A 25,792-nucleotide genomic window follows, 5' to 3' on the forward strand; every position below is an offset into this window, starting at 1 on the left:
TTTATATTTTGGTAGTAGGCTACACCTGGCCACAGCAGGACTGAAAAGTGTGAAGTATAGTATTAAATAATTTTTTTTTTATATATATATATATATATATTTTATGGACATTATTAACTGTATTAATGTTAATATTCATTAATATATTCAATTAAACATCTTAAATGTATTTAATTAATAAATATCATTAGTGAAATGTTGTTATTAATATTATTGGTTTGATAGTAACATTTAAAACAAATGCCTCATTAATAGTTTAAATGTAGCTAGCTACTTTTTGATAGTAACATTTTGAGTAGCTAACTTCTATTTCAAAAGAGTAGCTTGATTGTAGCCTAACTACTTAAAATTATGAGTAGCTTGTAGCATGTCAAAATACAGTTTCAAAGTAGCTTCCCCAACACTGTATTCTAGTCACAACACATGAGAACCAAGGGCTTTCTGGCGTCAATGAGTGAGCTTTCATGCACGATCTTAATGTCGACAACGTGTGGTTGTGTAAATGCTTTAAACGGGTTTCCTTTATCAGGGTAAGGTCATAAATGGTGTAAGCAAAGATTGCCACACATATATTTTTGCCCATTACGGTACGTCGATTTTAGATTGCATGTAAACAGCTTGTTCTTACAGGCTTATACAATGTTCATAAGTGTTGTGCGCATGTCTATTTACAATTTAATGTCAAAAGCAGAGAAAAACCTGATGATTTCAAGTCTCACGTAAACACCGCTTTATTGTAAAAAACTGAAATAGATTTGTAATAGTTATTAATGTATTGGTATGCATGTAAACACACTAATTGACATCAAACCTGCTGTGAAACATGCCATTTTTTAACGTGAACATGAATGAAATTTCAGAGCTTCTGCAGAAGGGAGTAATGATTTAATTTTCTAAAATGTGCTTCATTATTCCTCCATAGGTTCTACTGATGTGGTGGCAGTGACTGTAGCCATGCACATTATCATGGATATGCCTTTCATCTCTTTTTCTCAGACACACACTCCTTCATGCATGAGCTTGTAGCCATCTCTTGCCTAACAGCCTTACAGCTGCCTCTCCAGTAACAGTAAGGCATTGAAGAACCATGGGACTTAACAGAGCAAAAATATACATGATGATATTATGTAAATGAGATTTGTGATTTGTTATTTGTGCAGGGGCAATGGTTTAATTTTCACACTTTAGAAATCTCTCTCTCTCTTTCTCTCTCTCTATCTCTCTCATACATCCCAATGGCAGAGCATACGGTGGGTCTGTATAATCTGCTGTTTAATTGGAGTGCATAGGCTGTTGTTATGGGGGCTCAGAGAAGACAAGCCCTCTGCATGCGCTTTGCCTCTCCAGCTCCAGAGATCCTGGTTAACTGGTCCCATGGAACGAGAGACAGTCCCAGGAGAGACGGAGATACGTCTGTCGTCAATCACCCATAAAGGCCCGCCATGAACGTGAGGCTTCTTTGATGTGGCCAAGGGCAGTCTTTGGAAGTGTTACATTGGCTGGGAATGTGTTCGCTTTGGCTTTAATAGAGCATGTTTCTAACTGCAATTGAGCTGTCTGTCTGTCTGTCTGTCTGTCTGTCTGTCTGTCTTTGATGGGTTTTTGAAGTTAGCACCAATATGTCTGGGCCATTGTGTTGACTGTGCAAGTTCTCCTGGGCTTAGCTTAACAGACAAGCGGATTTGGCTTGTGTCAGGGGATTACACGCACAAGCTAAGCTTGCGTCCTCCAAAAAAAGAAAAAGAATACTACATACTGGCAGAAATGTTGATTTACAACGGAATTACGGTTAAGATGAACACAATCGGAACCGCACAATAGAATTGCCTATTTAGTTGTGTGAGTTAATAACATTATTTGTTAAGTGATGCATTGATTCATTGTTCTATGTGGATTACTGATACATTATTATTTTTTTTCATCACAGGCTTTAACCCTAGTTCCTTGTTTGGTTAAAACAGGGCGTCATTTGTTTCGGAACAAGCCAGATTTAAATCTGACACCTGTTCCAGTAGGCCTACCACCATATACACCTCTGAACCAAATGTATACTATGACCTGAAAAATCAAGTATCAAAATAGTAGGGTGTTTCCTCAACTTTGGATAATTTCATGCCGCAGGGGTTGGTTTTTATTATAACTAACAGATTTCTTTTGGTTATTTTCTTTAGTTTTTCTTATATGAAAGTCAAATTAAACTAAGGGTGTGTTCACACTTGTAGTTTGGTTCTCTTGATCCTCTTGGTCCGGACCAAAAAAAGAAAATTATACATTTAACCCTGGTTCGCTTAACGTTCACACTTGCATTTTTAACACCGAACCTAATGATACAAAATCAAAGGCATCAAGAAAAAATCACAACCAGATTGGACAACTTTTATGACATATATTTTTTGACGGAACTTGCCGATCATCCCAAAAAATGCTGGCTGCTGGGCGAAATGCGCTCGTTTTATTTATATATGTATACATGGTGGTATTGTTACCTGCTGAGAACAAATGAAGAGCTAATAAAATGTGTAAAGGAGTCAAAACAGTGCCAGGAATTCCTCCGTTACACACACAAATGAAGATATGCTGCAAGGACAGCTGATGGCGGTTCTGACGCCTGTACCGAACAGTTATGGGCAACATAGCTCCTCTGATAAGAAGAACCAGGTATGCTTGAGGTCAGTATTAGGCAAACTACTTCCTGTTTTTGGTCAATTTAGATGTCTTTGGTCCATGTTACATTCATATATCAATCGAACCGCACCAGAGTTTGTTTGGAAGCGGACCGAGACCCACTATTCAGGCGGTCTCGGTCCGCTTGTTTGGTGCATACCAAGGTTCGGGTGGCAGCGTTCACACTTGTTCAAATGAACCACACTAACAGAGCAATCGCACCAGTGTTCGTTTTAATCAAACCAAACCTGCCAAGTGTGAACACGTGAAGTGTAAACAAACGTGCACTTCAAAGTGCACTTCAGAGTGCTCTGCTTTCTGTCATCTGCACACACACACACATACACACACACACACACAGAGCACACGTGATGATCATGATGATTTTTTCAGGGTATGAGTGGCGGCTTCACATTTTAATTTTGATGCACGCAGAACATTATTAATAGCAGATTATATAGTTATTTAATTAAATTGCAGCATTTTGAAATTTAATAACTAAACAAGGACATATCCTGATTTTTATTTGATTAATTGGGCATTCAAAAATGTATTGTTCCAAATACTGTATTTAAAATTCCTTGAAATTCTGTGTTTTATAGCTAATGCCATTTTTATGACTGGTATTAGTGATTCCGTCCATGTTTTCCCACATTGTGGAAATCATAGTGCCCTATATGTATGTAAAGGGATCAATGGAAAGGAGGAGGCGAGAACCGGCTTGTCAACATAAATAATATTTTAATAATAAACTGAAACAAAGGACAAACACACATATGACGGACATGTCCGTAAACTATCTCGCCCTCTCGCACAATCCTCTGCAGTCAGCCTTTATCCCTCACAGAGGCTTGATTAGCCTAATATGGGACCGGGTGTGTAGGATCACGACCCGGCCCCGCCCTCCGCCCTGCCACATTCCTCCCTCGTTCTCTCAGGCTGGGGAGCCCCCAGCATGACGTACACCCCCCCCCCCCCTTTTCCTGGAGGAGGGCGTGCCCTAAGCCCCGTCTGCAGGCAGGTCATCCCCGTCTACCTGGACGAGGGAGGGGACAAGGGTAGGGAAACAGAAATAATTAAACTGGGGGGGTACTTCCTGTAACAGTGTAGTACCCCCCCAAAAAACACTGAAAAATTTAAAAGAGAGGGAAAAGGCCAATGCAGAGCGGCAGTGAGAGAGAGAGAGGAGAGAGAGATGAAAAAAAATACTCTTACTAGCCAGTTCTCCGATACGCTGTAGCTTGTTCCTCGGCCACTCCTCCACCCTCTATTCGACGACAGCCGCGCCTCTCCGGGCGGATCAGAGGCAGACCTCCAGCCCCTGGCGGACGGAACGCCCTGCCGCGTTCTCGGGGAACCCCCGCCCCTGGCAGCGGTTCTCCTGCTCCAGGCGGTCGGCAGCGAGCCCCTCCCCGCTCGCAGTCGGCAGTCTCAAACCCCGCCGTGTTTCAGCGGCTGGTAGGGGACCTGACCGCTCCAAGCGGTCGGTTAGGAGACCCTTCTCCCCTCGCGGTCGGCGTCCCCCGGCAGATGGCCGCGGCTGCTCCGTTGGAGTGGATGGTAGTGGCGAGAACTCTACTACGGCGTATCCCTCCTCCTTCCGGGTTTTCGGCACCAGTGTAAAGTGATTTAGATGGGCAAGGAGGCGAGAACCGGCTTTCCAACATAAATAATAGTTTAATAATAAACTAAAACAAAAGACACACACATGACGGACATGTCCGTAAACTCCGTAAATCTCTCTCTCTCGCACGATCCTCTGCAGTCGATCTTTATCCCTCACGGAGGCTTGATTAGACTAATATGGGACCGGGTGTGTTGGATCACGACCCGGCCCTGCCCTCCGCCCTGCCACTGTTACGATTCCCTGTTGTCTGCCCCGCGTTTCACTAGTCTTTGTCTAAAACTACACTTCCCACAATTCTCGGCCCTCATCACTGTCAGCACTCTGTCATTGTTCGCACCTGATTGTCGTTTGTGATCATCCTGTGTCTGTGTATATAAACCCTGTCTGTTCTCCACTCCTTGTCGATCGTTGAATGTTGATGTATGTTTCACTGCCTTGGATGTTCCCATGTTTGCTCTGTTGCCTGTCTTGCCGTGTTTTCTTCCTGCTGTGTTTCCCTAGTTTCTGTGTTCCTCCGATGTGTTCGTGTTTTAGTTTCAGTTTTTTTCCCATCGTGGATGTTTTCTTTTGTTCCTGCTTGTTTTGTGTTCACTCACTTCAGTAAATAAAGAACCCGCATTTAGATCCCACTCCTTGTCTGCCCTCGTCTGCATTCATAACAGCCACAATGTAGTAACTGCAGCATAAGCGGACTCTGATTGTGTAATTATTAATAATGTTTTCACATCCCAATGTGTAAAGGCAGCATAATCATGCTATCACCTCTGGGTGTGAATTAATTTGAAGCAGTCAGACAGTTGACATTGCCTAAAGTTTACAACTCAAATATTTTTATAGTTAGCACTACAGAAAATTTTTAACCCAAAAAAATCATATTTTGCACTATATCAATACTTATACTCTTTAGTTAGAACAAGATGAGATGGCAGCAGACGAGCAAAGAATGTACGGTACAGGGTTCATGACAGTCAAACTTTGATGTAGTTTCTCAATGCACAGCCGCAGGAAGTGACAATATCAATAATTATTATTAAGCTATTAAGTTATTTTTCAAATTTTCCAGGACTTTTCCATCACTATAAAATTGCATTGCAAATTTCCAGGTGTTCCAGGACAAGTTGGGACCCCTGTTGTAGATGTGGGAGCCCTGTATAGATTTTATTATTTCAATATTTATTGAGTGAAAATTATTTCAATCAATATTTCTTTAAATGGACAATTTTTCCCCTACTAATGTTATTTTTTTTTTTCAAATGTTAGTGTACTTGTTAACCAAGCTGAAAAAAAAAATGCGTCACTGAATAGCACGCTTGAAATATTGAGCTAGAATATTCTTTATTGGCCAGTATTTTCAATCAATCTGTAATTTTGCCAAATTATGCAAAAACTGGGAAAATATTGTCACTAAATTGTGTATATATTGTGTACATTAATTGTAAGCTATTAAATTTGATTCCTAGCTACATCCTATAATACCATTTTATTTCAAAAATGCAAAAAATTTCCACCACTAAATTCTATTAAACACAATACAGAATTTAAGATGTTGTGGCAATGACACTTTCATTACTTTCTTTTCTCTCTTGGCTGCAAACTTGGATGATTAACCCGGAACTGACCTCCGCTTGTGAGGAAATGTGTCTCATCATTAAGTCTTAAGAACTGAGCCATATGGTAGTGTAACTCATAGCTTTTGACTAAAATGAGGTGCGAGTTTTGAGATGAGTGTTGAATTTCTTTTGTTCGTCAAGATTGGCACCTTCTCTGAGCACTGTGGTACACTCGTTATCTCAGCAGGTATGTTAAGAAACATCCTCTTACCGGCGTGATTAATTACTCCATCAAAACATAGTGGCTCTCTGTACGAACCACTGAGCTTAGTGTAGGCATCCGCTCAACAAAAGACAACTTTTCCTTAAAAGAAATTCCGACATGCTCGTGCGAACAAGTCACATTAGGGACCTTATGTTAAGTAATTTGAATAAAAACAATGAGCAGTGTTTTCCCCTTTCTTTTCTTCATAAAATGTCTGGATTTTGTCACTGCGAGGCAAAACAGAAACATCAGCGCATAAGACACTTCACACGAATGGAAACGTAATGCCTATTTAGGAGGACCAATATAGGGCTTGTTCTTTGCTCATTAAGCAATATTTACGCAAGTGAATAATGCCAACTGGAAGGATCCAATGAATAATTCATGAGCAGGGAGTGTTTATGCATGGGGAGACAGAAGGAGGTCAGGAATGTGGTGGGTTGCAGGGACTGTACCCCTCCAATGGAACACCAGAACCACAGTCAATCTGTACTTACTCTGACATTGAATTAGAATTGACACTTAATATATAACTATAATTGATATAATTTTGAAAACGCTCTCCATTACCGCATATTTTGGCTTTGAGGCATTTGGAGCGGTTCAATACCGCTCTTCATTAACCCGTAACGCTTACTTTGGAAAAAGACGACATTTAGAAACTGAAAACAGAGTTTTCATATTCAAAAGGATTGGTGTGGATTTGGCCTCATACTTTAATAAAACTGCATTCATTTTGGTATGTTTATGTCTCTCATCCACACTAGAATGGCTTTTTCCCACACCGAAAACAGAGCGTTTCACTCTACATTAAAGGAGACCTATTATGCTCCATTTTACAAGATGTAATATAAGTCTCAGGTGTCCCCAGAATGTGTCTGTGAAGTATCAGCTCAAAATACCCCACGGATAATTTATTATACCATGTTGTAAATGCCTTTTTTTGGGTGGAATCAAAAACATGCTGATTTTGTGCGTCTCTTTAAATGCAAATGAGCTGCTGCTCCCCGCCCCTTTCCAGAAGAGGGCTGTGCCTTTACAGCTCTTGCTTCGGTTACTACAGCAACAACAAATCAGAACCAATATGACTGACGGCATAAATTCTGGAGGGTTCAGCCATGTATGAATATATATCTATGTATATCTGGTCTCCGTGAAAACAATATGAAACAATGGTAACTTAAGCTGCATTAGCTGTGGAATCAGCAAACAAGCACATTCGGAAAGGTGATTTGCATACATTCACAAAATATAAAGTGCAATACTTAGAATCTTCAGGATATAAAGCTGGAACACAAACAGTTGGTACTGATCCATGCATGAGAATAAACATTTTTGAAAATCCTGCCTTACATTGACACTCATTCATAAAGTAGTCCGGTGTAAAATTATTTGCACAAACATACACACATTTTTGTATGTTTTGGGGCACATTTCCTTCAAAAACAAAACTTGTCCACTGCGTCTTCAGTGGCTCTGTTACCGGGAGTACATGAAGACTCTTATGTTCCCTTTTACAGCCAAAAGCAGAAATGATGCTTACGAAGCTGAGACATTATTCTTCTCACTGTATCTGCTCCAGTGTGTAAAAGAGAATGGCAGACTGTGTGTAGATCACTTAGGGGAGGATCTATGATAATAGGGTGGAGTCCGTCACCAGTCGTGGGCGAGGACTGCTCTAAAGTGATGTCATGTTAGAGCAGAAACGAAAACCATTCATTCTGACACACTGTTTTTGATTAATAGAAATATAAGAAAGAGGACTTTTAACATTGTAGGGTGGTTGTGTACACACACTGCCGACTCACATTTCTGTACAGTACAAACACCATGTAAAAGTGAATTTTGATACATACAATACTGATGCATAGAAAAAGACAACATTAAGAAACTTAAAACAGTTTTCAAATGAACTAGGATTAGTGTGGACATCGCCTAATACATTTTCATTTAATAAAAACGCATACATTTTGCAGTGTTTTAACCTCTCATCAACACTAAAACTTCTCATTTCCACTACAATAGCATTTTCCTACTTCGAAAATGGAGCGTTTCGACACCGCTCTTCATTAATGCTTAAGGCATACTCTGGAAAAGAAAGACATCATTAAGAAACTGAAAATAGAGTTTTCGAATTAAAACGGATAAGTGTGGATTTGGCCTATTGCATTTTCATTTAAAAATGCATACATTTTGCTATGTTTATGTCTCTCATCCAGAGTATGTGAGTGGAGTGTAGCGGCAACAATTTCACATCCGCGCTCAAAGATTTCTTTAATCACACCACAACAGTTTCACTCCGGATTGTCCATTTCCCGCTCCTCGCTCGTTCTGCAATCATGGATTAGAGAAACCCTGCACCATGTTCGCTCCATGGCAAAATTAGCGCCTAACTACCTCTCCACTGTGAAGTTATTTCAATATGCTTTTTAATATCACAACAGATTTTCTCTCGACATGTGAACGGATAATCATCATGTTTTTTGGACGTGTCTTTTAGGATTTCACAACAAACATTTGATCGTGGCAATCACCTCCCCACTAGTGTTGTCCTTCGTCATCCCGTCATTAATTTTCACTTTATGCCAGTTGACGTAAGAATAAAAAGATGAGACAAAAGTATGTAGTTAAGTCAAGCTTTACCGCAAGCCTAACTCAATAATAGGGACCGTGAAAACAGAAAGGGAAAGTAACCTTCTCGCTGGAGGTTGAACATTACTGAGTGCTGCTAGATTTTAAATTAATATTTTATTTTATCACATTCTTTCTGGGTTTTATCAGAAATTCCATCTTTCCTTCATGCCAATAGTGTTTAACACTGCTTAACACATGGTGAATTACTACATTAAGTGCCATTAAATGGTGCTGTGCCCGTGATGGACCATTAGTGGAGTGCTGTTGGAGCGAGAGAAAACAATGACGCTCCGATGTTTTTAAAAACCCACTCCTGCTCCAGGCAAAATCATGTCGGTCCACTCCTCGCTCCCCTCCCACTCCGCTCTACTCACATACTCTGCTCGCATCCACATTAGAACGGCATTTTCCTCCAATGAAAATGGAGCGTTTCAATTCTGCTCTCATTAACGCTCATCTCATACTTCACTAAATGACGAAACTGAAAACGGATTAGTGTGGATGTGGCCTATGATAACATTCTAACTAAAATCGGAACTCACAAGTAACCGATTTGGACCTACTCTCTACGGCATATAAATACATTTCTTACATGAAGCCCACGGGAGACTCACTAATTATTTCAGTTTGGAATTAGCATGTTTTAAAAAAAAACCAGTTCTTAATTATAGTAAACAATTTTCATACTATTTACTTAATGTAAATAGTAAATATAATAAAACTGTATATCCACCATGAATTTTATTTATATAACCACCATAAATGTTTCCACTGAGTTCATCACAGTGCATTAAGGGATTCACTTAACTCTGCTGCCTATCTTTTATAACAGCCTTCACATTGATAGCACACCAATGATATCTTAATAGGCAGCCCACTAGGTTCTGGAACTAACTGTAATGGGTTCTGACTGCCCCTTGGGCTTATCGTTTGTGAAGTGGTCACTTTTGTTCTTCGTACTCTTTTTAGAGCAGTGTCATGGTGTACCTGGTATCTTTGTGTACTGACTGTGTTATTTTATCTTGTTTTAGGTCATCGTCAGCCTGTAGATATGTGCCATTTTAGCTCTATTGGTCGTCTGGTGAGGTTTGTTTTTTCTGCCATGTTTGGTTTTGGTGGCGGACTCTTGCACTGGCAGAGAAACACCACTGGATGCCACCCAGCCAGCGCTGCGAATTCGCTCTCATTAAAACACTGGCAAACCTCAAGTAAGCCATCTCTTTTACTCAGTTGTGTTGTCATCTGTAGCCCGCTCTCATCTGGTAGGCTTCAAGGATCTGGCTGGTGCTCTATCAAATCTCGAAACAGTCTCAGACCAGTCTGGCATAGCACACATAGGCACTCATTCTTAGAAGTATCCCATATGAGAGAAAAATCACAAATGAGATATCTTTAATATCTCAATTGTTTCCTAGACAACAAATGAAACTAAATGGAGAACAAATGTAAACTTTTGCTTACATCTGCTGCTTATAGACTTTTAGGAGGCATCACCATAATGTGTCAAAAAATCCAATAAAATTTAACAGTCCATTGAACATGTTTGTTTTCTCGTGGGACATGGATAATTCATATGCCATTGTCTGAACCTTGGACTTAGGATGGACCACACCGAACCTCACCGAAATTACCGATCACGTTGAACTGCGATGCACCTCACTGATCTTGCCTGCATCACCTCGGCCTATTGATGGACTACACTCTTGAAATGGAATACATAGACCATCAATTGCCAACAAAAGCCTTCATCAGCCAATTAACAAGGACAATGAATCTATGTGAACTTCTGCAGTTAATCCAGGATGAACTTGAAAGACATTAGTCATTAATCTTACAGTTCATACAAAATCTTTGTTTAAACACTGTCCCTTAACACTTAATTAGTTTAATAATTTTAAACCATGACTTACTATACATAAGAATATACATTTGAAACGATGTGTGTTATGAAAGGCGCTATACAAATAAAAATGGCTTGACTCGTTCAATTTACGTAGTTAAAATTAGCTAAAGCAACACAATGTTAACATTTAGTCACAAATTGATGTGTTCTAGCCATTTAAATTTGTAAAATGGTAGTTTACTTAATCCATCTGAGTTGGGACTACATTAATACTTTTTGTGGTGCTAATGTAGCATTAATGAAAATGGGCAGGCGATTTCCATTTCCCAGCATGCTTAGCATGGGATTCGATATGGAGAGTAAATGTTAAAATTATGTGTTATTTTGGGGGGTTTTTTGGTGCAAAATTCGTGTAAAGGGGGATATTTCTTATTGTTTAATGTTTTGCTATGTTGGAGTTTTGGGATTTACCATTATGTTGAAGAGTGGAGTTGAACTAATGATGAGGACAGGTAGATGGTGCACATGAAGCAAATGTCATTGAGCAAATGTTGTGCTATATAGCATAGTTATTAAACTACACTCTGTAGTGCTTCAAACATCATGTATTTAGCATACTAACAATCACATTCATTAGTTAATACATCAAGAAATAAAAGAGATTTATTTGAGGCTTACCCAATTCATCTTGGTTTTTTCAACACAATGTGTTTGTTTGAGATTACATAGTAATTTTAAGTTAAGTAAACTCATTTCAAACACATGGAACCACTGTCCATGATTAATACATTTCAGCCAAAGAGCTATTCGTTTTATTTTTTTATTGTAGTTGGCCAATGGAAAGAAGCCAAAATGCTGAAGGTCACCCAGCTGATGCTGGGCAGACTGCCTCACACAGTGAGAAGGCCATACAACTACATTATTTCTCAATTGGACATAATAGTCATGCACTACTAAAACACATCACAGAGATAAACCATACAGAGATGGAGGAGACATTTGTGAGTACTGCTAAATTAGAAGTAAGTGTTTGAAAATCTTGCACCACTAGCCTACCCCACATATGTGTATCTGCCTTCACATTAAAGAACAAAACACCCCAAAATGAAAATTCTGTAACCGTCATATCATTCTAAACCTGTATAACCACCTTATAGTCATATAACATGAACATCCATACAAAAATGTATAATGATCTTTATAACTATAATGCGATTTAAAAAGATTTGTGTCAGGGCTTAATGCTAGCGTCATGCACATCCACCCATCTGACATTCCACTGGGCATAGTTTAAATTTTATTTTTTTTTATTAAAGCGACATGTTGACAATTACTTTTTATAGAGAGAGCATACAATACCAACCAAAAAAACAGGACAAAGATCAAATATAACTAGGTAGATATAAATATATATCTTAAAGAGGCATTCAAGATCACTTCATAACTTTGAATTTTATTTTTACATTTCTTGTTGCTTTACAACTGCAAATTAGTACAAACTTTTCAGTATCAAGGAGCCACGGATATGTGAGCTAGCTAAAGGTGACAGCTAAAGGTACAATGTTTTGGTCCCACTTTATATTAGGTATCTTTAACGATTACGTACTTAAGCATTTCAAACAATGTTTTTCTTAGGTACATATGTGTTGTTGCATTGTACTTGCATTTAAAGTACATGCATTTAATTAAATATGTACTTCCACTGTTACCTAACCTTTACCCTACAACCTAACTCTAAACCCTAACCCCAACCCTAACCCTAACCCTACCCCTACCCCTACTCCTACCTGTACCTACCTGTACCTTAACCTCAGCAGCAGCAAATATAAATCTTGTGAGAATTTTGCAGAATAACATGTAGTTGCACAGTAAATATATTGTATTTTACATATTTTAATGTTAGTGCATAGTAGTTAAAGTCACCTAATATAAAGTGGGACCAATTTTTTTCTTATGTTTAGAAAGCAGAATGAAACCATAATAATACAAATTTCTCTAATGTACATTTTTCTTTCCTGCATTTTTACACTTTTATTTAAAAAAAATCCAGGGACCCCCTAGCACCCCCTTGTGGCCCCATGGGGGACCCCAGTTTGAAAGCCCCTGCTCTAAAAGACATAATTAATTAGATAAAATAATACTGTATGTGAAAACTTTAGTACAAATTTGGACCTGTTTTTGCAAAGACAAACATTGCATACGTCATGTCATGTGAATTGTTGGTAATCATTGACAACGCAAAAGCAGATGCTTCACTCGATAGAGTTTAATGTATCTATGTGCATACATATGGTGGTTAAAAATCTGTGTTAGGTGAGGATGACTCCTGGCAGACCAGAGAAGGTCTCTACCTGAATGTCAGCATCATGGCTATTCCCTGTCTGTGCTCCATTGCCCCCAGAGGCCTGGCTCCAAACACCAGGTCAGAACTACAGATCAACTCCATCCAAATGATTTCAATTGTACCCCTCAATCAGAGGCAAGGGATGCCTCATAGGCAAGGGATGCCTGTATATACATTTAAAAAAGATATATTGTAAATAATAAGAATGTTGTCAACAAGAATGTAACCATATATTCAAGATACTAATGTTTTTAATGTTATGTCAATAATGTTATTTAGAAATGTATTTACCCTAATGCACGTATAATAATGCTATTTTGCTACCAATCATCACAACGCAACAAAACTAGATAACTTCTACCATAACCAATAAAGCAGGCTGTTGCAGTGTAGACAGCTTTGTTGATCTTAATGGGAGTGATCGATTACCCACAAATCTGCCCCATCCAACACCAGTCCTTGTTTTAGATTCTTATAATTTACAAATTATGTACTGCCCTCAATCCTTAAATTTATGCAGACTATATATATGCCCTAAAAGCAAAAACTGTAAGATGGGCTCAGTAGCTGATGTCAAAGATAGACTGTAAAACCTTGAGACCAGGTTAGTGTGTCAGGAACACGCAAGGCCAACGGAGTCTCCTGACTGTTTTTTGGTGCATGTCGTGGGATTTCCATGCCTGAAGCTGGGTAGTGTAGGCCGATGTAATCCTGAAGATTGGAATCAGTGGTTGGATCAGACTCCTAAGGTCAAAGCCACCTAACTGGACTAATCAGCACATAATTACTCTGATTAAAGGTAGTGGTAGGGTAAACCTAAGAACTGAGCATCTGTCTTTGGGTTTTTCAGTGCTAAATAGCCCCCTCTCCTTCCTGTCTGTAGAGAGCCACACAAGTTAAGCTCACTTCTCATAAGCACCATGTTTAGTGGGGGCAGAGCCAATGCGGCTACAGAGCTTTGTCATTGCTATGGGCAGATGAAGTGCAAACTACTGTGTTTAATGGTGATGGAGTCCACATTCAAGAAGGCCATAAAAAAAACTAAAAAACTCCATATTTATAATCCACATTTCCTGCCATCATAGTCCAGAGATCAAATGCTTAAACAGGTATGACATTTTTCCAGGGATGATTGGTTCTACCTGCTGATAATAGCATTGTCATTCTCACTTCTAATCATTTTTACCCAGGCCAAGTCTACGCACTTATACATGGTCAGGTTTAATGTTTGATTCGGATTGGTTGACAGACATTGCAAGGTGTTTATTTTCTGTAAATGTATGGCTTTTAAGTAGTTCCAGGTTTGTTGACCGCATAACTCTTGCATCATAGAAAAGTTTCAAATGAACAGAACTTTAAAAAGTAATACAGCCTGCCATGGCACAAAGAACCAGATAAAGGCAAAAAAGCAATTGGGATGAAAACGCCAAACAATCAAAATGCAGAAACATGAAGCTTATAATTTTATAAAAGCACTTACTGTAAAACCTGTGTATTATTTGAGCTGTAAAGTTATTTAAATCATAATTTTTAGTTGTAAAATTGTTTAAAACTTTATACAAAAAAGTTTAGTAAGTGATTTTATCACACTAAAATCATGTTAACACACATAATGTTTGTCATGTGGCTATACTTTTGAAACAAAGAGTATTTTAATGTTTACAGAAAGGCCCCATTCACTTCCATTGTTATTGCCTTACTGTAACACAGATTTTTGCTTTTTTTTTTAAATAAAAGGATGGAAGAATCAGAATGTATTATTGTGGTAATCAATATTATGCCACAAATGCTGTCGACTGAGTGTACCTTGTATGCAACCCGTAATATTCCTTTGAGTTGTGTCAGCATTACCACTTCAAATCCATTATGACTGACTTATTTCATAGAATTCAGTTATTCCTTACTTATTTCACTTATTGCCACTGCTGACTTTGGGGAAAATCGGCAGAATACTGTAGATGAGAGTGTGGGCCTATTTAAACCTTGTAGCTCCCATTGACATGGTCCACTGATGTGTAGATACTCTTTGGAACAGTCTAAGTGTGAACAAGATCTAATTATAGACCTAGAGGGAAAACAAAAGAGAAACTGGTTTGATTACATAAACAAACCTTGTTTTTTCTAGCAGGTAAGAACAAAGGGTGGCCTATCAAAGCAATAAGGGGTGTTCTTAGGCAAGACATGAAGCGGACCCCCTTACCCACTTAAACATAGTAAAATCACTGTAACAAATGGCCTCTCGTGGCTTATTGCTTTTATGAAAAGGCTGCAACAGCAATATGATTAAGACACAGATGTTCAATACATAATTACATTTATTTTAAATATTAACTGGACTAATCAATTATTCTGCGGTTGAGCTTAACTTGTATTGAACCCGGAATATTCCTTTAAAATAGAATGTGTGGTCACAGGTGTACGTTTTTCAACATTTTATAATGGTTCATGAATGTGGCTCAACCAATCAGAATTTAGAGTTAGAACTATCCGATTTACAATATAATGTTACATTGATTTCATAACAAACAGCCTGCTGGTCGTAATGTTTAACTTACCAATATGTACATGACAGCATGTAAGCAAAAGCATAATACCATAGGTTACACCTAAGCACAATAAATGTGAATAAACTATTGTGTCTACCACAGGCTGAATTATGGCAGTATGGCCCTGATAGCGGTTGGCAACACTTCCAGGTCAGAGTTCATCAAGCATTTGAAGAAATACAGCAGCACAAACAATCAGGTTAAGTCATCTGCGTGGAGTGTGCCCAGCATAGCAGGCAAACTTACTGATCTCACATCAGCCGACGTGCAGGAAATCCAGGCTAATGGAGTTAGCAACCTCCCCAGCTTAAGCAGAAATAGCATACTGTCAAGTCAAATTAGTCGCTGATTGTCAGCTTCCCACAAAACACTTTTCCGGCTAAAACAGATTAGCCCATTTCTGAGCCGGTCTCTTCTTTTTTCTTAAGCAATCCAATCTAGAGCTATTTGTTAACCCATATTGTATAAATATACGGTGTAGATTAAGAGCTGGCCTACTGCTCTTAGCTCTCGTCTGACTTGCCATTGTGCTGTAGAGCAAAGCTGTGTCAATTTCAAGGTTTCTGAATCTGTGTTGTACTACTGGGCCATTATTAACCTTCTTTAAAAGAGCTTGTTTGGGGGTATGCCAGTGTTTACCTTATTTAGATGGGCAGATGGGAAACAATGTAGGAAGTTAGGTCTACTGTATCTTGCGTGAATCTCACAAAACCTGTCTAGAACATGCCTAAGTCATATTTAACCCCCACAAAGAAATAAGAATGTATATTTTGCTACAGAAAAATAATCTTATTTTTAGGCAATTATACATATCATTCTATTTACTGTAATGCAACAAACAACAATAACTTAATGTGTATTTATACATTATGTGAGTATTTGTTTAACTATCTTTAAACGCTAATTCAAAAATAATATATAATTCATATATAATAATTCATAGTAATTATAGTATTTATAGTAACAAGAAAGAAACACATAACTTTCTTGCAAAAAGCAATAGAAATAATAATAGATCAAATTCACCCCTTTAACTAATGTAAACTCATCAAACCATAAAACATAAAAGGGCTGGATGGAAGTTTATACACATTGTCTCAGTTAGGGTTTCCATTGTGACTGCTTTGAGGATTCAGGTCAGAGCTAGTATTTTTCAAAAATAAATAAATAAATACCATTTACACAGTAGTATATACAGTATATACAGTGGCAATAATAAATGTGAACCAGTTTGGAATTACCTGCATTTATGCATGCATTTGTCTTAAAATCTGGTTTGATAATCTAAGTTATAACAATGAACAAATACAATCTGTTTTAACTAATAACACAAATTATTGTATTATTCATGTACATACTGAATACATCATTCAAACATTCACAATGAAGGTTAGAATACGTATGTGATGCCCTAGGCTAATGACATCAACAAAAGCTAAGTCAGGAGTTGGCAAACCTGGCATTCAATTAATAAAATAATATTGGAGGTGTGAATTTGAGCTGATTTGACTAGAAAGCATTCAAACATTTTGATTTTGCTATTCACAAGAAGCATATGCTGACGTGGACCATGCCTAGCAAAAAAGAGATCTCAGAAGACCTATGATCAAGAATTGTTGCTGTGGATAAAGCTGGAAAGGGTTACAAAGTTATCTGGAATTGCTTAGATATTCATCTGCCCACAGTTAAAGAAACTGTCTATAAATGGGGACAATTTAGTACTGTGGCTACTCTCCCTAGAAGTGGCCGTCCAGCAGAGATTACTCAAAGGACACACCGCAGAATGCTCAATGAGGTAAAAAAGACTTGAAGGAATCATTGGACCTGGTTAAGATCTCTGATCATTAGTCTACTATACAGAACAAATTAAACAGGTATGTGTCCATGGCAGGACACCACAAAGTAAGTTGCTGCTTTCCAACAAAACCATTTCTGTGTGCCTGAAGATTGCCAAAGACTACCTTGACACTCCAAAACTCTACTAGGAAAATGTTTTGTGGACTGATGAAACTAATATTGAATTGTTTGGGAAGAACATGCTGCACTATGTGTGGCGTAAAAAGGGCACCGCATACCAACATGAGTGAGCGTCATGACTTGGGGTGCTTTGCTGCTTTGGGGCCCTCATCGAGGGAAAAAAGTATTCCCAAGTTTATCAAGATATCCTACAGGATAATTTCAGGGTAGCTGTGCTCCAGATGAAGCTCACTAGAAGTTTGGTGATGCTGCAGGATAATTCCCCTAAACTTAGAAGTAAATCCACCTTTTGAAGTGGCCCAGTCAGAGCCCATATCTTAACCCAATAGTGATGCTGTGGAAGGACCTCAAGAGAGCTGTTCACACCAGACATCCTAAGAGTATGACTGAGGTGAAGATGGTTCAAAATTCTAATCCGCAGCTACCAGAAATGCTTTGTTGAGGAAGTTATTTCTCAACAAAGGAGGACTGGCCAGTAATTAAATCCAAGGGTTCACTTACATTTTCCACAACACTGTGAATGTTTAATAGGATGTGTTCAATTAAGGCATGAAAGATTATAGTTGTTTGTGTGTTATAAGCTTAAGCACATTGTATTTGTCTATACTTGTGACTTTGATGAAGATGAGATCACACGTATATTGGGTTGAAATGTGACCTGGAGGAGATTCACCCCAACAATCAATGTGAACTCATCTGCCCACAAAACAGGAAAGGACTGGATGTTACAGTAATGCACGTTGTCTGGGTCAAGGTTAACATTGTGACTGCTTTGAGGATTCGGGTCAGAGCTTGGATTACTCCAAAATAGTTTGGCTAATAAATGTAGTTTGCACTGTTATGTAGATTAATTAGGGGGAAACAAAAGTTAAATAATAGTCTGCGTTGAGATATTATGATAATGTGAGCTCTTTCCAGGTCATCTTTATCTCTGAACAGGAATTTGTGACGTGCCTGCATGGTCATATAAATAAAACATGATTAATGGTGATGGGATGGTGTTTCTTTAACCAGGTTCACCGCAGGTCACACACACAAACACAAGACTGATATGGGCAGTTCAACTATTATCTTGCTGTTTATCACTGCCCCCTTGTGGAGCTAAATTAAACTACAGCCTCAAATAGTAAGCTCTTCAGTACAGTATGAAACAGCAGAAGCCTGCAGGCCCCATATTATAAACATTCCCTTGTTCAAACTGGAAAGTCTAAAAATTCTGGATTATAAAAATCAAACCCAATGACTGAGAAAGGCCTCTTTATTATTCTGTTCCGTTAAGTTTCTTATTCATTGAGACACACACTGTAAAGGCAGTGAGGCTGCGCCCATGTTTTTAGGGAAGTTGGGCTGAGGAGGAGGAAAACAAACAGTGGGATTCTAAAAACCTTGTCTTTCATCTCTTCAGATGGTATATAACCCTGGAACATTGATGAGATCTTGTAGTGGTCCCGTCTGAACTACTGGTCACTCAATCTACATGGCACATCCAGTCAAAGCAATAAGCCACTCGAGGCCGTTAGAGTAATTTTAACTCTGATAAAGGGCCATTCACACAGTATGCACTTTTTTCTCTCTTCATAGATATAAAAGAATATTGATCGAAGGAGTCAGTGAACTGAGCTTGTACCGGGGTACTAGTGGGCAGTCCCTGCAGAAATAATTAAAATAAAAACAAATTATTTAATAAATGAATAACCTTCATCTAAACAATATATGTGTAATTTTAAAGCTTAGAATCAGGGATTTACAATACATATAGCTGATCCAACCAATTCTTAAATTATGCTTTTGGATTAGCTGACAAATTAGAACTCTTTTGTTCTCATACTTAACACATGTGTTACCACAACAATTATATTCAATTATAGTTTGTAAAAACATAAAAAGGATGAGATATGTTCCTTGCTGAAAAGAGTAGATTAACCAGCATGCAATTCTAATGCTGGTCTTAAATGGTTTATTCCGAGTACTGCTCTAGCTGATGGACCAGCATAGCCATAATTTTCACCAGCAAAACCCTAGCTGGTGAAACTGGTTGACCAGCATGGTCTTTCGGATGAAGCTGGTTAAGCTAGTTTAAAAGCCCGGTGGGGTCATTCCATGCTGGAGGACCAGCACTCAAAACACAACATAAGCTGTGACCAGCAATGCTGGTATTTTCAGCAGGGTTAAAATATCTCAATTATTAAAATGCAATGAGCTAATTTTTTTCACTCAGAGGCCAAACTGACGTGAGTATTAGTGTATGAAAGTACCGCAGGAGTGTCTTTTTGTCACGGTTTTCCTTAATACTTCCTGAAACATACATATAACATAGACAATGACATGTCGTAATTTACTGCAGACTATCCTGATTCAAATGAGCACAAACACAACACAATATGATGAGTAGATCTATCAGAAATATTACTCAAATAGTGTGCATTGAAAGGCAATGCACAAAGGGCTCTCAACACATATTATGCACGTGTGTGTGTGTGTGTGTGTGTGTGTGTGTGTGTGCGTGTATTTATCACTTTGTGGGGACCAAATGTCCCCATAAGGATAGTAAAACCCGAAATTTTTGACCTTGTGGGGACATTTTGTCGGTCCCCATGAGGAAAACAGCTTATAAATCATACTAAATTATGTTTATTGAAAATGTAAAAATACAGAAAGTTTTCTGTGAGGGTTAGGTTTAGGGGTAGGGTTAGGTTTAGGGGATAGAATATAAAGTTTGTACAGTATAAAAACCATTATGTCTATGGAAAGTCCCCATAAAACATGGAAACACAACGTGTGTGTGTGTGTGTGTGTGTGTGTGTGTGTGTTTGTTTCATGTTCGAAGACTTTATGTCTTCTGTCTGAAGACTTTTTTGGGATGCTCCTGAATACTTAATATTTCTGTATTTTGTAGTCTAATCTATTAATTTCCAATGACTGGTATTTTTTGACCAGGAACACAACAGGTGTAACAAAGTGAAATAAAACCAATTATAATGTCATTTTTACTTGACACAGCATCTAAAACATTTGCTGTTCCTGCGTGACACATGAAATAACGCATCCTGGGAGTTCGTAGAACCTCCGAAACCAATAGTTTACCCTAAAAAACGGAATTTCTCACCCTTATGCTGTTATTTCCGGTGAATTTTTAAAGATCTACAAAGCTCTTTTCTATACAATGACAGTAGTCATAGTCACCATGTACGTCAAGCTCAATCAATATCCATATTAATTGAATTCCTTGAAGTTGCCATGGCATGAGGTTTGTTTATTACTGGCATCCAGTTAGGTTAATTGACTTGTTTTTATCATTATAATTCTACAAGGTTTTCAATAATAATATTACATTTGTCCAACATGAACTGCATGATGATTCTACAAAAATTCTCCCTTGTGTTCCACGAAGAAATAACACCATGTGAGTTTGAACAAAATGAGGGTGAGTGAATAGATCACAGAATTTTTAGGTACATTTTGAACCAAGGTACAATCATCTCGAGTGGCTCATTGCATTCATAAAAAATGGTGGGAACTGCAATGTGATAAAAGACAGATATTTAATGAATAGTTAATATGGCTCCAATCAGAATTGTTAGTCATAACGGTCCTGTTCTATAAGATTGAATAAGACACATTCCTATTCAAATACAAGACAGCAATTAAGCCACTGCAAACACTGAATTTCGAATGACCATTGTAGTAAGTGTCTGTTATTTTAAGGCACAATAAACATTATATGGGTGCAGAATGAGTGACAGAAGAAAGAAATGTGTTTAAGAGGTTTAAAGAAAGAGGGAGTTACATTAGATACATTCTTGTAATGTTTTAATGTATTGACAACTCTGTTTATTTTCCAGAGTTCATCCAAAGCTCCTCATGCTCTTTGGTCCAGACATGGAGGAGGCAGATGAATCACCAGTTAAATGTGCACACACACGCACACATTCAGCACAGCTATTTTAAGGGGAACTACTTTTGTTTTTATATAAAGCTAACTATAATTACTATGAACTAAACTTAGTAGAAAATGTTTTTGCATTATTAGAATAAAACAAAATAATTTTTATTTAATTGTATGTATGGATTATAGATTTAGCTCACTTCTGGGTACAAATTTGTCCCCAAACTATTGCTTAGTATGCACACACGCATACACACACACACACACACACACACACACACACACACACACACACACACACACACACACGTGTTTGGTTTCCATGTTTTATGGGGACTTGCCATAGACATAATGGTTTTTATACTGTACAAACTTTATATTCTATCCCCTAAACCTAACCCTACCCCTAAACCTAAACCTCACAGAAAACTTTCTGCATTTTTACATTTTCAAAAAACATAATTTAGTATGATTTATAAGCTGTACCGACAAAATGTCCCCACAAGGTCAAAAATTTCAGGTTTTACTATCCTTATGGGGACATTTGGTCCCCACAAAGTGATAAATACACGCTCACACACACACACACACACACACACACACACACACACACACGTTGGGTTTCCATGTTTTATGGGGACTTTCCACAGACCTAATGGTTATTATACTGTACAAACTATATATTCTATACCCTAGGGTGACCATATTTTGATTACCAAAAACCAGGACACTCGGCCCGGCAATGAGATACTCGAATTTTACTCAAAGATGCCTTATTAATTTCAATACATTTAAAGTAGGCTATGCCTCTGTATGGATAGAAAATTGTTATTACAAAATGCTATCTATGCCATAGCCTACTATGTATCTCATTGCCGGGCCGAGTGTCCTGGTTTTTGGTAATCAAAATATGGTCACCCTACTATAACCTAACCCTAAACCTAACCCTCACAGAAAACTTTCTGCATTTTAACATTTTCAAAAACATAATTTAGTATGATTTATGAGTTGTTTTTCTCATGGGGACCGACAAATTGTCCCCACAACATAAAAAAAAACTGTACTGATTTGGTCTCCAAAATGTGTGATAAATACACACACACACACACACACACACATAGAAAGGTAATGTTATGAGTTACTTAAACACATTGAACAAAGCAAAGCTTTAAGATGTATACAGAACATTTTATGTCAAAGCAAACACGACATAGTACATTCCAGTGCATAAGAATTTAAATTAAACCAAAGTACATTTATCATCATAATTTGTATATTTCGTTTTTAAGACAGCAATAACAAATCAAATAAAAATTTTTTTTTTAAAAATACAGAAAGAAGCTGTGCTTTTTGTATATAATTCCCTGAACAGTAAAGTGGAGAGTTTACAAGGATGCTTGTGTTTTTAATCTTGCATCTTTCATGTCTTGGAAAGCACTAGGTATATGACATGCAACTCTTCCCGTTGCAACACAATGTTGTTTCTCATCTATTAACTGAAGATTATATCCCTTATAAATACATTTTCTCTTATAATCACTTAATAAGACTCTTTTTAAGTGAACAGCAGAAAGTTTCAGTCTCTGTGCTAGCAACCCTTTCAGGTCTTATTCACACACAAATAATTCTTATGACTCTCCCAGTATGAGCAGGCCCGGACAGAATCTGCAGACTTTTTTCACCACATTTACTACATTAATTTTTTGGTGGAAACATTTGTGGAATACAAACTTGGTAAATTTAGCTTAACAGATTCAACAATAATTTAGTCTTATGTATAGCTGAACGCATAATCAAATTAGAGTTATTATAGTTTTGAAAATGTCAGTAAACTGTGGTTAGTTTTTTTTTACTAGTCAGTCTAGTCGGCCGCATCTCATCTAATGAAATATTTATTTTTGACAGAATTCACAGATTTTCTAAAGTTGGGTTTGGGATATTCATTTAAATCAGATCATCCAAAATTGAAAAAAAAAAAACCATTTTCTCTTTGATATTTTAATGGACACTCTACTGTAGCACACAACAGACAAAGAACAGCAGCCTCCGTTTCCATGGCACCCAGCCAAAGCACGCGGCAAACACTCACTCCAACTGGCGTCTCCTTTCAAACTTCAAACTACTGAAATCAGCAGGAAGATTTTGGGTGGAGTGGAAATAGAGTGAAAATATGTGTAATTTCCTCCTTTTTTTTTTTGCATGGAGTACCAAAACCACAGTGATGCAAACGTGTGAAAACACCTATTCACAGCAATGTTCTGCTACCAATAGGAGCAGAAACCGAGATGGAAAGTGCCAGAAATTCTGTCACCTCTGTGGAGGGTATACTAACTTGCAGAGTCTCTTCAAACATAACCTTACCAAAGAAAAGCTACAGCAGTGCAATTTCTCCTTTACAGCAGGCCAATAGCCAATATGTTCACTGAATGTAGTCAAAACAGTGATGAAACACTTCGGCTCTGTTCCAAAACCTAGTCAACTGACTTGCAGTCTATACCTACAATTTTGCCAGCATCCTAACTGAAATTAAACCTCAATTTAGTGTGCTCTACATTTAGGCAGCAACTCTTGATAAAATGTGTTGACAAGCTAATGACACAATACTCAAACAAAGCATAAAAGTACATAAGACACACAAAAATTTAGTAAGACTGTACATTTTTAAGTTGCTGCAACCTTTTTTGTTGTTACTTTTTGTATCTTTGAAAAGTATTTTTTTCGTAATTTACCGTTACATTGACAATATTCAGATTAGTAATGGACCACTCTGGGTTTATCAAAAGTTAATTCTTAAATTATTGCATTTGGTCCTTCCCACTCCTGAATCTCTGCCTTGCTTTTCGGTATTAAATTAATAATACATATTTAGAATTTACAATTTTCTCACTTTGACCGCCATTTTGGATGGATTTCCCCCTCCCCTCTGAGCATAGGCAGAAATCGCGGGGTCGGGGGATCTGAGGGTTGTCCCCCCCTAAAATATCATTAAAATATGTGTATTGTAAATAATATAATGATATATTCTTAAAATAATTATTTCAGAAATAAAATAATACAAATGCAAACATTTTCATGACATTTTCGCCCCTGCCTCTGAGCATGTAATTATGCATTTTTAGATTAGCTTCTCCACAATGGATTGGTGTTGCTGTCTATCTTTTGGAACAACTATACACCCTGTTTACACTGGTTATCGCTTCCATTGTAATCAATGATGATGTCTACACTGGATGAGACCGGCGCATCACACTACACCGTCATTTTACAGACAACCGTTCTATTTCTGACACGCTGTGAGCACTTGGCACTACAACTCACAGCTGATTGTTTTTAGACGCTGTGTTAAAAAGAACACGGGACGTCTACGTTCTGCTCCATTTGTGCCGCTGGGTTTGTTTAGTTTTTTTACTGCAAAGAACGGCCTCTTAGCAGCAGAAGTATGCATTACCTAGGCAGCTCACTAGGTTTTGAAACAGAGCTATAAGATTCTGTAGCAAAAGTACATTCTGAAGTCCTTTTCTCCCTTGGACCAGCAGCCCAAGAGCTTTTCAGTGTGTACTTGTAGTATGTTCAATACTCTATATCAAACAGAGCTAAAGTGCATTGGCTTCAACCTGTTGACAGAAAATGCAGATTCTTTTGACAGTCTTTGTACTCTTAAAGCCTCCTAGAGTTCAATGGTGATGAATGTTTTTTGGCCATTAAGTTGAATGGTTGTAGGTTATCATGAGTCCAGCTCTTGGGGTCAACAGAGCAGCAGCCCTTCATGGCTTGTCCATTCAGCACTGATTGGTCTTGTATGTGGTTAATCCAATATTAGGAAACACTCTCATACTTGGGTACATAGTCCCAACTCTCCCATTGTAAATTATCATTCTTCAACTTCCGTTCAAAGAATCCAAACTAATAAAAACAAGGGAATATATTAGTGTAAGCAAACAAAAGTACATCTCACTTTCAAGTAGCAACATGATGTCCTTGTCTGTTAGCTTTGAGGATATCTACAGTATATGCTAGTGTGCACCAAAAAGTTGACGAAATTAACATTTAGCAGATATACACATTGAAAAAATTATTTTCTTTCTCTTCCAGAGAAACAGACCAAAAATAGTGATGACTCATCTTGCAATCAGGAGCATTATTTCTTTTGTCCAATTAAATGCTCTCTAGAATGAGAATCACCATATAGAAAGGAAATAATTATTTGAAGTTGTATTCTCTAAGATGAGAAAATGATTGCATCTGTTCTAATTGTTCAGAAGCATATGTTTAAGAGAACATGATGTGACACATACCTTCCTGAGTAGAATGACAAGCACTGCTAAAATAATCAGCCCAAGTATCAGACTGAATACAATCAGAAATATGGCCACAGATGCTGCAGGCTTCTGGCTGTAGTTAGCCTTTAAGAACAGCTGTAACATTGCAACAATGCAAGTTAATAAAAAGCAAAAGT

At 37.8% G+C, this 25,792-nt stretch overlaps 1 protein-coding gene and 1 pseudogene across 1 annotated transcript in view; one reads left to right on the forward strand and one right to left on the reverse strand.

Annotated features, from left to right (window-relative positions):
- LOC127654628 (ceramide kinase-like protein) overlaps positions 1-17,458 on the forward strand; it is a 79,794-nt pseudogene extending 62,336 nt beyond the window's left edge.
- Positions 17,459-24,283: 6,825 nt separating this feature from the next.
- Positions 24,284-25,792, reverse strand: part of LOC127655349 (integrin alpha-4-like) — a 41,902-nt gene continuing 40,393 nt past the window's right edge. Inside the window, exons 27-28 of the mRNA XM_052143113.1 lie at positions 25,632-25,751; positions 24,284-25,239 (exon numbers count right to left, since the gene is read on the reverse strand). Of these exons, the coding sequence (XP_051999073.1) occupies positions 25,153-25,239; positions 25,632-25,751 (207 nt within the window). The 3' untranslated portion in view covers positions 24,284-25,152. The remainder of the gene's footprint in view (positions 25,240-25,631; positions 25,752-25,792) is intronic.

The sequence above is a fragment of the Xyrauchen texanus genome, chromosome 14 (assembly GCF_025860055.1).
Source record: "Xyrauchen texanus isolate HMW12.3.18 chromosome 14, RBS_HiC_50CHRs, whole genome shotgun sequence".
Taxonomy (NCBI): domain Eukaryota; kingdom Metazoa; phylum Chordata; class Actinopteri; order Cypriniformes; family Catostomidae; genus Xyrauchen; species Xyrauchen texanus.